This window comes from Vanacampus margaritifer, chromosome 17 (assembly GCF_051991255.1).
Source record: "Vanacampus margaritifer isolate UIUO_Vmar chromosome 17, RoL_Vmar_1.0, whole genome shotgun sequence".
NCBI lineage: Eukaryota > Metazoa > Chordata > Actinopteri > Syngnathiformes > Syngnathidae > Vanacampus > Vanacampus margaritifer.
Genome location: NC_135448.1, coordinates 8,612,423 through 8,625,462, shown reverse-complemented (window position 1 = coordinate 8,625,462; position 13,040 = coordinate 8,612,423). Strand labels below are relative to the sequence as shown.

Below are 13,040 nucleotides of genomic sequence, written 5' to 3'. Positions count from 1 at the left end.
AAACAGTAGAGAAAAAATTTAACTGGCTTAACTCCAATTTTGGAATCAGCTTTTTGTTTTAATCAACACAAAAATCTACGTTTTTTCAGAATTGCTGCCAAGTTCTCAAGCTGTATCATGCAAAATATGCCCCCCCCCCCTCCCTTTTTAAAATAGGTTATAGAATTAATTTGCTGTTTTTCTGCATACGGGTATAACGGATGCCTCGCTTAATCTAACCTTCAGTCTTCAGTTTCATTGTTTGTTTTATCTGGTTATGGTATACAAGCTCAATGATGGCTAAGTTGATATAAACTTTGACCTGCTCTTTAAATATGTAATACCAAATTGGGTGATAGGTTATAATTTAAAGCGTAAATTGGACGTTAGAAAAAGTTTTTTCAAGGGGTGTCAAAGTTAGTGACAAAGTTAATTTTGTGTTAATTTAAAGTTATTTTAATGCCACAGATTTTTTTAGTGACAAAATTAATTTTGTGTTAATTTAAAGTTATTTTAATGCCACAGATTTTTTTTAACGCGCAATTAATGGCCGCCCCTTAATTGGAAAGCCTGTACTGGGGGGATACCAGTCGCAACGCAGCAGACACGTCCACGTCCAAATTTAACAGTAATAAATGTAATAATAATGTATATATTTGTGGAGACTGGGGTCAAGTTGTATTTTACAATTTTAAAAATGTGCAGAATTTCACAAGTTGCTGCATCTTCAAGATGAGATAACTCTTAATATGAAAAGAAAGCACTGAGCTGTCACCAATGTCTTACAAATGCAATTATACCATCTAGTGGCAGAAAAATGACTCAATTTTATGAATTATTATGAAATTACTGTATCAATGACTAAAAGATGCAGCCATATTTATATTAGTTTACCATATTTAACTCAGAAAAAATAATGTACATTTTATTACACTTTTAGAACAGATATAAAATTTATGATTAATTGTGAGTTAACTATTGAAGTCATGCGATGTATTACGCTTAAAAAATTTAATCGCCTGACACCCCTAATTATTTCCAAAAATAGGGTAGCTCCATTTTGGAGTAATTTGAGTTGATAGCTTTTAACTCACCCGCACTGGCAGTCTTGTGTATATACCATTGTGTACATGGTATAATTGTCATTTGATTTCTAGAATGAGTTGATGGTTAGGAAGACCAGACAATATCCCAACTCGACCTGGACCATCTATAAAGTAAACAGTTATAGTAAAAAATATCAAACCACTTGTTTCTTTATTTTCTAGACCATTTTACATACAAGGCAGAGCTAAAAGTACATTTAGGACAAATTTAATGATTACAACCTTTAGTGGTAATAAGTATTAAAATGAACAAGAACTTGAACAAAACGATGTGGTCTAATATTTTTTCCAATGATTTTCAGAGGTGGAAAATCTAGGTCCAGAAAGTAAAAACCGTGCCACAGTTTGGCTTTAGCCTCAGGTGCTAGTTAGCTAGCTCCCATTGTACTTGTTTACTTGCTAGGGAGCTAGCTAGCGCCCATGGTGTTTGTTTACCTGCTGGGGAGCTAGCTAGCTTGCTAGCGCCCATGTTACCTGATAGGGAGCTAGCTAGCTAGCACCAGGGGCTAAAGCTAAACTGTGGCAGGGTTTTTACTTTCTGGACCTGGATTTGCCACCTCTGATCTTGCAATAGTTTGCCGTTTGTCCCTTCACGTTTGCTCCCATGGTCCTTGTTTACCTGCTAGGGAGCTAGCTGGATTGCTAGCTAGCACCAGGGGCTAAAGCTAAACTGTAGCAGGCTTTTGACTTGCTGGACCTGTACTTGCCACCTCTGATTATATTCAATATTTTGGTAAATGAAGTGGCAAGTTGAGTGTAAATAGTATTGTGTTGTGAAAACCACAGCTAGTGACATCGTCTTTAAGGGTAAGTGGTGCGTGAATTGGTTAATATCTCTATTATTAATTCAGGGAATGATTTTTGCTGAATCTGCTACTTATGGAAACGTTTTAAAGCAAGAACTTTTCCACTTGAATCCACATTTCCCCGTAGAAGCAGATCAATGGAATCATACTCCATGGGACATTTTTCAATTTGCTTCACCTTTCACTGTAACTACAAAAAACGATTTTCCTTTTATTTGCCGCCATCCTTGCTTTAGGTGATCAAGGCCATTGAGGACGGTTTCAGGCTGCCTGCGCCGGTCAACTGTCCCACACATTTCCATCAGTTGATGCTGGACTGTTGGCAGAAGGAGAGAACGGAGAGACCCACCTTTAGTCAGATCCATTCGGCGCTCAGCAAGAGCATTCGCTCGCCTGACGGCATCGGCTCCTCTACGTTGGCACGAAGGTGGCGCGCCGTTAGAAGTCTGGCAAACGTCTACTTTCATCTTCTGAAGGCTCATGAAAGCCCTTTTCGCTTTTCTTACAGGACCCTGAGTTCCTCCATAACACTAGCAGAGAGGCCGCTTCCCACCTTCCCGTCGTTTAACTCGGTAGGCGAGTGGCTGGATGCCGTGGACATGGGCCGGTACAAGGACAACTTCACCGCCGCGGGATACTGCTATTTGGAGTCGGTGGCACGAATGACCGTACAGTGAGTAGCTGTTGCTATTGTGTAAAAAGCTGTATTATTTTTTTAGTTTGAGTCAAGCATATCAACACTTACTTTTTTCTCAGGATACTCAGATACTTTTTTTTCAACAGCACATGAATGTAGAGTTGCTTTATCATCATGACGTGGAAGTTAAACAAAAGCCATCCCGGGGTAATAACGGCTTTCTATGGCTAATGGATACGTCTTAGCCACAAATGTCATGTTAATGTGCAAGGTAAAAAAATTACAGTTCAACAAAAGTACTACATTGGTATTTTATAATTACGTTTTACTAGTGATCGTTAATTGAAAAGCATTGATGCCAAGGCCTCAGCATTAGTCACGCCACCACAATTTGAGTAATTTAAACATAAATTAGGGCTGTCATTTCATTAAAATGTTTAATAGCAATTAATTACTTAATTTCTTTAGTTAACTTTTGATTAATTTCACGTTTTATATCTGTTCTAAGTTTTTCATGCTTTGGTTAATTTACATGAAAGTGGAGAAAATGTGTTTACCTCAAACAAACGTTGTAGCTTTTAGTTTATTGATCCAGTCATTTTATAGTTGTTCTAAATATATTTAAAAGTATGACTATACAGTTCAAAGGGGCTTAAAATTGAGTCATAGATTTGTGTCGAGGTAAGTTTTTCTGTCACCGGGTGCAATTAGCGTTTCATGCAGGACGTTAGTGTCACGAAAAGTACATATAGTATTTCTTTTCATTAGAACATGAGGCAACCATTTTTTTCATGGAAAATGACAGCTAGTTTCCATTCCTCACAAAAAAAATTGTCACTGCTGTGAAAAACACTCATGTCCATTTATTGTTCATGTTTTTAATGTTTTTTTCTGTTTTTGGGATGTCTGCATTGGTTTTCATCCCAAAAACATAAAAATAAAAACATGGGGGGGAGGGGGGGGTGTGGCCGTAAGTGTTTTTCATGCATGGTTTTCAGGCTATTTGAAAAACACTTATGTCCATTTAGTTAACATTTTGTTTATTTGTATGTTTTGGGGATTTCTGCATTCAGTTTCATACGAAAAACATTTTGGGAAAAAAAGAAAAATGGGAGAAAAAAATTAGTTTTTCACATAGCGGCGACGATATTTTAGATGTTGTATGTATTTTTATTTATGCATTATTATATTATATGTATTATGGCGTACTTGTGATATAGTGATATGTTTTCACAATGTTAAACAAGATAAATGGGAAAAATAATAATTTCAGTCTCTGTATATCTCTATAATTAACTTGCAATTAATCACAAATGAATCATGCATTTTATATTTTCTAAATGTACAATGGGAAAAAATTATGATTTTTTTTTTTTTTTTACCTTCAAGGAGGCAAATGTGTTACCCTCAAACAAATATTGTTGTAGCTATTGATCCAGTAATTTTATAGTCATTTTAAATATATTTAAAAGCATTACTATACAGTTCAAAGGGTGGCGTAAAATTGAGGAGATTTGTTTTGGGGTTGTTGTTTTTTCTGCTACCGGGTGGCATTAGCGTTTCATGCTGGATGTTAGTGACACGAAAAGTACATATTTATTTTCATTAGAACATGAAGCAACCATTTTTTTAATGGAAAATTACAGCTAGGCTCCATTCCTCACAAATATTTTGTCACTGCTATGTGAAAAACACTTATGTCCATTTTTTTATTCATGTTTTTAATTATTATTTTTTTTTATGTTTTTGTGATGTCTGCATTGGATTGCATTTCATCCCAAAAACAACATAACAAACAACATAAATGGGAAAAAAATAATTGCAATTAATCAGACCATCTCTATAGTTAACTTGCAATTAATCACAAATGAATCACACATTTTATATCTGTTCTAAATGTACAAAGAAAAAAATATATAATTATATTTTTTATTTACCTAAAAGTAGGCAAATGTGTTACCCTCAAATAAATATTGTTGTAGCTTTTAGTTTATTGGTCCAGTAATTTTATAGTCATGCTAAAGTAATTTAAAAGCATTACTATACAGTTTAAAGGGGCATGAAATTGAGTAGTAGATTTGTGTCGAGGTTTTTTTTCTTGCCACCGGCTGGCATTAGCGTTTCATGCTGGATGTTAGTGACACGAAAAGTACATTTTTCTTTTCTATTTAAGAGTAGCTTCATGACAACATGATTTTTTTCAAAGAAAATTACAGCTAGTCTCCGTTCCTCAAATATATTGTTGATGCTATGTGAAAAACACTTATGTCCATTTTTTTATTTTTTATTTTTTTTAAACGTTTTTCAGTTTCACCCCAAAAACATTCAAATAAAAACATAGGCTTAAGTGTTTTTCATGCATGGTTTTCATGTGAAAAACACTTTAGGTCCATTTAGTTGAAATGTTGTTTATTTGTATGTTTTTGGGATTTCTGCATTCAGTTTCATATTAAAAACATTTTGAAGGGAAAAAAAATGGGGGGAAAAATTGAGTTTTTCACATAGCAGCGACGATATTTAATTTATTGTATTTATTTTTATTTATGCATTATTATATTATATTTATTATGGCGTCATTGTGTTACAGTGATATGTTTTCACGATGTTATATGCCTTTATTTTGTTGAATTTTTTAAACCTTTGTCGTTGGTGACGCAGCATTTGGCATAACGCGCCAGAAATCAAAGCGATGATGTAACGCGAGCTATCTTCTTGAGTTGTTCCCTAATTTGACACATTGAGTGAACTGCGTGTTTGCAGAGATGTACTGAGCCTTGGCATCACTTCCCTGGAGCACCAGAAGTTGATCCTGGCTGCCATCCAGACCCTACGAGCCCAGGTCATCCAAATGCACGGGCGTGGCGTGCAAGTGTAACAGACGGCCCAAGGCACTGCTGCCCGCTGCAGGCTCGCGCGCACACGCAGATGGCGGATGATGGGGTGGAGACGAGGCAAGAGAGACTTGTCTTTCCGAGCGAAGGGCAGATCAAAGGACCTCGCGCTCCTCTATTTACTCCTCTTTCCCATTCTTCCTCACGCCTTCCGCTATTCCTTCCGTTCTTTTTTTACCACGAAGCCCCTCAGAGACGAGCGACCAGTCCTTCTGGTGACGAGGGGGTGGCAGAGGAGTGATGTCATGTGACTTTTTTTTGTGACCTCTATCTGCACTTTGACCTTCAAAAACTGTGTCAGCTAAATCGTCCTGGTTGGGAATCAGCGAGAGAAGAACATCTTCCAGAACGGGGACCTCTGAGCCGCGGTGGCTGTGGACTCCAAAAGGTGACTGGACAACTTTGTTCCCTTTACCACAATTAAGAGTTATTTTTTGGTTTAGTACAGTTTACTGGCCTTGAGTCAAGACTGACAGACACTTGTCCGCCGGCTGATTTCACTTGAAGTACGAACGGACATAATCTAAAGATGTGAAATAGCATCACAATGCCAGAAGTGATCTCATATCAGATGGTGGAGGGATATCTTTGAATATTGAAAATGGCAGGCTTGTAATCCGCCGACTCAGAGCAGCAGCTGTCAATACTTATGAAGTCTGAGCTGTCCCATGCAAAAGGGTCCAACGAGTTTGAATTTAGTATTGAAATGAGGCCTGCGAAAACACTTGAAATGAGCAGGGTTGATGTACAAAGAGAGTAAAGTATGCTGACAGGCCTAAATAGAGCCTGGGGAACGATGGAAAGAACTTTCAGGAATATGGGCCTGCTATTTATTTATTTTTTTTGTACTGATGGAGAAAAAAAGCTGGCAAGGGCGCGTCGAGTAGAAATTGTGTTTGATCACCCTTAATTTATGTCAGCGTCGTTTCAATCCTTATTTTCTTCTCTTTATCTTTCTCTCAAACTGTCTTCTATGTGCAAATGAAATATTTGATTTCCCTTTGTAATCGTCCCCTCCGAAGGCTCGCTCGCTACCACAAGTACTTTAAAACTCAGGTCAACTCTGGAAGATGACCCAAATCTCATATTTATTTGTTTAATAACAACCTCTATAGATGATTTTAAAGCAGAGGTTAGAATGGTTAGTTGAAAGTATTTAACGTAAATGACAAAGTGAGTTTGCTAATTATATGACTGTGAGATATTGAACGTTTCGTACGAGACTACCAATGGAGGATGTTAGCTGTCTGCACACAGTATCTGTGTACTCACAAACAGTTTAGTCTGTTATCATTGGATGTGATGTGTGTGTGAATACAGTATTAGAATGTCCTAACAAAAGATGTGCCAAATCCAGGTCCAGAAAGTAAAAATCGTGCCACAGTTTGACTTTAGCCTCAGTTGCTAGTTAGCTAGCTCCCATCGTGCTTGTTTACTTGCTAGGGAGCTAGCTAGCGCCCATGGTGTTTGTTTACCTGCTAGGGAGCGAGTTAGCTAGCTAGCTAGCGGCTATGGTGCTCGTTCACCTGCTAGGGAGCGAACTAACTAGCGCCCACTGTGCTTGTTTACCTGCTAGGGAGCGAGCTAGCTAGCTAGCGCCCATGGTGCTGGTTTACCTGCTAGAGAGCGAGCTAGCTAGCGCCCATGGTGCTCGTTTAACTGCTAGGCAGAGCGAGCTAGCTAGACTACATCCTGCTCGTTTACCTGCTAGAGAGCGAGCTAGCTAGGTAGCTAGCGGCCATGGTGCTTGTTTACCTGCTTGGGAGCGAGCTAGCTAGCTAGCGCCCATGGTGCTGATTGACCTGCTAGAGAGCGAGCTAGCTAACGCCCATGGTGCTTGTTTAACTGCTAGGCAGAGCGAGCTAGCTAGACTGCATCCTGCTCGTTTACCTGCTAGAGTGCGAGCTAGCTAGCTAGCGCCCATGGTGCTGGTTTAACTGCTAGGGAGCGACCTAGCTAGACCGCATCCTGCTCGTTTACCTGCTAGGAAGCGAGCTAGCTAGGTAGCTAGCGCCCATGGTGCTTGTTTACCTACTGGGGAGCGAGCTAGCTAGCACCCATGGTGCTCGTTTACCTGGTAGGGAGCGAGCTAGCTGGATAGCACCCACAGTGCAGCTAGCTCCCTAGCAGGTAAACGAGCACTATGGGTGCTAGCTAGCTAGTGTTGACATTAAAACTGTTAAAATATAAAAAAGGCTTAAGCCAAACTGTAGCAGGGTTTGCGTGGCAGGGACCAGGATTTGCCACCTCTGCATAACAATGTGTTATTTTTTTCTTTAGTTGCGATTACAGTATGTGTTTTTCCATTCCTGTTGGGTGTTTGTGTACAGTGATCTGACCCGTCACCTTTTGGTAATCATTACAGCAGATTTGAAAGAGAGCGTTTAGTTGAGCATCTTTCAAAATTTCCGATAGTAATAATGTAACCGGTTTGTATTTGCGACAGAATGCAGTTTGTGTGGTTCTGCTTGTTCTTGTCTCTCTTAGTAATTGTCAAATTAAAGAAACTCAGGCAGGCAGCTGACAAACGTTTTCATTTGTCAACCGACTGCAAGGCCTCACAGTCACAGTAAAACATGAAGAAAGGAGTTTAATATTTCTTAATAAGGAGTTTAATATATCACACACACGCACCGATACAAACAAAAAGCAGCATCACGCATTCACGTGCACAAAAAATAATGATGGGACATTGTTGCCACAATGAATGAAATGTAAACCCTCTCTTAACGCATCTCTTTCCATTATATGTTTAATACTGTAAATATGTACTTGAAAATGCTAAATCTATTTTTATAATTTGTTTGAAGAACAATGTGTTGAATATTATATCTGCTCACTGTGTACGGGGTTATTCGTTTGAATTTAGGGCCACGGCCAACAAACTCTGGTGTTTGGAATATTTAAAAAAAAATGTCTTTGTTAATTTTTGATGATTTTTACCCATTAGAAGAAATTCTGATGGCTCTTACAATTATGAACTGTGTTATTAAAAAATCTCCAATATAAACAAATGTATCATTCATAATGTGTCATAGCATTGACTGCATTTGAGGATTTGAAAATGTCCAGTGGTTCTCGAACATTTTAAACCCAAAAACAAGACAGATTTTATTGTGAAAAGTATATTTAATGTATTTGAAAGCCACGCTAACATTTTGTAGTCTTAATATGAACAGTGCGCTTGAATGTAGTATATCATTCCAAATCCGCAAAATATTTAGACCTGCTTGTGTAGTATAGGGCTGTTTAAGACTGTATAAGCGCAACTAAACCATGTCTGCCATCTAGTGGTGAATGGTGATATTACAATTTGAAACTACAGTCCATCATTTGCAGTTTAGCACCCAGGAATTAGCATACTTAAGATTATTTTTTCCCTGGCCGTTTTTTCCCCAATTAATCCCGTTTTTCATTAAAAAAAATTAAAAAAAAACTATAATGAAGATGTATCAACTTTTTGGGGAATTTTTTTTTTTTTTTTTAAAAAAGTATATATTTTTATATTACCTTGTTGATAATGTCAATATACTGTACTGTAGATGGTGGAAGATGTAAAAATGAATTGATTAAATATATTGTGACAAGAGCAATGCACGTTCAGTAGGCTATCGGTACTTGGCATAGTAAAAAAAAAGTATTGAACATCCCTAGTCCGATATTGTTATCGATAGCCGCGTTTCCACCGCAGGAACTTTGGGGTAAATTTACGGGGCCAGCCCCGTATGTGCGCGTCTCCACTGCAGGAGCCTTCGCAACCAGGCGGAAGTCCTACTCGAGGGTAGGTAATCCACCGGCCCGATAAACTCCCGATCGGGCTTTCGTGTTGATTGGCTAAAAATGATTTAGTATAAAAAATTATCTTACCTTCATGCGCTGATGCATTCTCGGCTTAATTCTCTTCCACCAAAAAAATGCTCTTAATAATCCTTAGCCTATTTCCGTTCCACTCTACTGTTAGCTTTTTTAAATTCTTCTTCTCGACGCCGTCTCCTCTCACTCAAACCATCCATCCACGCCAAATACTTTTTTTTTTTTAAACAGCAACTGCCACAAGTTTTTCCTCTTTCCTCGTTGTTGTAATTTTTTACGGCGCCGTGCTCGGGTGACGTCACAGAAACCGTCGCAAGACGATTACGTGTCGATCGAAAGTCGTGACTTTCGAGTCAGCCTTTTCAAATTCTTCATCTAGACGCCGTCTCCTCTCACTCAAACCATCCACCCACGCCAAGTACATGAGAAGAAAAAAAAAGAGAATATGTGTTATAATTTGGGGACGGGGCAAAAAATGAGCTCGGTAGACTTTGAAAATTGGTCAACAAAATGTTCTGCCTGGAAACAGGAGCGGGGCGATTACACAAGTAATCCGTGCAAATAGATTAGGTCAAGTCAATTCCTTCCTAATAAATCTTTTCCGTTGTTTACATGTTCAAACGGTCACTTCTACAATATCCCTAGAAAATCACAATGCCCCATCTGTGGTGAGCAATTTTTAGAACACGCTCACAAATCCTCACGCGTTCCTTGCGGGTATTCCTGTTAGCATTACGAAATCAGTGACAATTAGTTTGACACTATAGAGCAAAGCCCTTTTTATTGTAGTTTTTTAATCACATTAAATATTCTAGACTACAAATGTAGGATAAGCCTCAAGTAGACAGTATCCCAATATTTGTTTGTTTTTTTTGCTGAAGTCAGAAGTTTGAACGCTGCGAAACAGCGAGTGACGACGGGAATGTTTGATTGCGCGGGGGTAGCCGAACGCTCGGAGACGAAACTCATTACGTCTCAAACTCCAATCCGCAGTGCCAATAAGACGGCAATATCAAAAGTATGGATTGCTGCCGCCGCCTCTGTGTTGGATAAATAAATAAGAATGTCTTTTTCAAATCCCCTGTCAGAACACACACACACTCACACACACAATATGGTACAGTGACCCATGCGAGCAAGCTGTAAAGCATGCAGCAGCACTCGCGTCCACACGCCCACGCGATTGCCCGCAGCAGTCCACCACAACGCTGATTTGCATTGGCAATCATTTCCCAATACGCGTAGCGCTGGTCCAACTGTGGGTGTTGCATAATCAAGTAGTAAGTAATATAACCCCATTCCCCGAGCGAGGGACTTCGTAAGTTCACATGTTAATGCAGCCGGAGTGTGAGAGAGAACCACGAACTAGCAAAAGTATCCTTGGCCAACTAAACCCAAAGTTGAATTGGAGAGTAAACGGATTAAAGGCATTAACCTTGTAACGGATCCAAGTACGAGCAGCTCAGGTAGACTTAATGGGTGAAGAATGAGCTCGTTCCGAAGGCCACTGGCTTGTTTCTTTGCACGAGAAGTGAAAATACGAGCGTACTTTTAATTGGAGGGGGAAGCAGAGGAAGGGAATCGATTAAAGTTTGTCTTCTATTCAACATACTGCTTTTATACTTTATTGGTATTAGTGTTTTATTTCTTTACTAATAAATGCGTCAAAGTTGCAGATGTAATGACGAGGTCATGTGACATACAGCATAGCGCTTGAATTAATCTCCTCATTGTTAACGCATCAGTTCAAATAGTCAAAATTTGAGGAGCATGATGGTTAGGCTCCTATTAGTACTTAGGATTCATAACATTTCTATTAACACAATGACATCATTTTATCAAAGACCTTTCTGATGATTCATGAGGATTCACCGATGTGCCAAACAGGCGCAGTGTCTTACTGCCTTATTTCAGTATTGATAGTATTGGTATTGGCATCCTTCATGAGTACTCAATACCTTTAAAAGCCATTACTGCATGTGCACAAATGCCCTCTATTACATTTTTGCAAGAGTTTGTTGTCTTTAAATATGTACTTTAAAAAAAACTCTTGTTGGGAAGATTGCAATTTTGGTACAGATTTATTGCCAAAATGGAAAGAATGTGTTAATCTACAAACATAAAGTCAACACTGTTTACATGAGTGGGCTGCAATTTCAAAAATGAATGATGTTGGGAGCCAAATATGGTATGAGACGTTTGAAACCAGTGCTCAAAAGACACAAAAATAGTACAATATCATTGTTGTTGTTATTATTTGTGCCATGTCAGTGCGTAAAAGGCAAAAACTGTGTTGGAATAATGAAACTAATTGTTTTAACCCCTGACTTGTACATGCCCAGGGCCAGCACAATACAAATGAAGCAATTAATGAACTGTTTTCTGCCTTCTATTCCCTTATGATGCAACAACAGATGTCATTATAGAGTGTGCTCTTCTTGTATACAGATTTATTAATTATAGTTTGCCAGAGAATTTTTTTTTAAGGTTTTGTGTCAATGTGCTATTCTATCATGTGTCCAGTGGTTTAGGTGACAAGCTACATAGTGTTTGGGTTTAGCTTAATGTTTGTATAGTATGTTATTATTTAGTTTATTCAGTTGGATCTTTCTGTGTGTGTGCCTTGTTTACATTCTAATAATCAGTATTTAGTGCCATCTAGTGGTGAACTAAGAATTCAGCAGCTCAGAGAGACCACATTTAGCAAAGCTACCGCCAATTACTATCAATTATTTTGAGCCAGCAAGACTGGCTAGCCAAAACTCACAGGAAAAGCTAACAAGAGCGGCTAGCACGAGCTAGCTGGAGCGGCTAACAAAAGGAGCTAGCAGGAGAATCTAGACAAAGCTAGCTAGAGCAAAGCAGCGGGAGACAAGCATTCTAATACTGTATTCACGCACAAGCGGCAGAGGCTAACTATGTTAGCGAAGTTCTTCTCCTTCAGGTATCCGTAGCAGAAAAATGGCGGCGAAACTATAAGGCATGGTGCTAATTGCCGCGGCCTTCACATATAACTTATTCCTATGCTTTAAACTTATTAATATTATTCAACCCATTTTTTGGCATCCATCTACTTCCACATAACTCATCCGATTCTTGACATTCCAATTTTAACATATTCTAAATAATCATGCCATTCTAGGTTCCATATTTAATAATCCAATTAGTCACGCTTTACCCACAATTCCCGATTTTGTACCCTAATTTCCCCCATTCATTGCTAATGGCAGAATCAACATTTCATATTTATATCATTCCAAAGTGACATTCAAAACATTCAACTGTTTCATTGCACTTTCGGGATGATTATTAGTCCATTCCCTACTTGATTCTTCACACGCCCCTTTTATTTTTTTCTGCTATAATTTCTTCATTTATTCACCGATTCAAACCGTTGTAACGTTTAACTGTTCAGCTATTTCCAGGTCATTCTGCAGCATTCCATGCCGTTCAATATCATTCCAAATCATTCCACAGTTTCCATTCAGCCTCACAGCCTTCACACGCAATTTGTACAGAAATCGCATTTTCTGTATATATATATATATATATATATATATATATATATATAAAGTATGTTGATGTGATTGTGACATTTTTTGGGGGGGTGGGGGTGGGGGGTATAATTGGAGTTAATAGTGTATATTTTTAAGGAATTGATTATAAAATCACCACTAGATGGCCCTTTAATACACACTGTAATTTAATACATGTTTTCCCCTCAGAATAAAGTATAAATATTTGTTGGAAGCTCTTGACTGCATATCAAACATAACGGAAATGTTTAGTTTAAGTAGGTTTTATTTAA

The 13,040-nt window shown here is 38.4% G+C and overlaps 1 protein-coding gene across 3 annotated transcripts in view; it reads left to right on the top strand.

Annotated features, from left to right (window-relative positions):
- The window catches only part of epha10 (EPH receptor A10), a 437,494-nt gene extending 429,067 nt beyond the window's left edge, over positions 1-8,427 (top strand). For all 3 annotated transcript variants that reach the window (XM_077548084.1, XM_077548081.1, XM_077548083.1), the window contains 3 exons: positions 2,128-2,318; positions 2,400-2,564; positions 5,289-8,427. In XM_077548084.1, the coding sequence (XP_077404210.1) occupies positions 2,128-2,318; positions 2,400-2,564; positions 5,289-5,403 (471 nt within the window). In that variant the 3' untranslated portion in view covers positions 5,404-8,427. The remainder of the gene's footprint in view (positions 1-2,127; positions 2,319-2,399; positions 2,565-5,288) is intronic.
- The last annotated feature ends 4,613 nt before the right edge of the window (positions 8,428-13,040 follow it).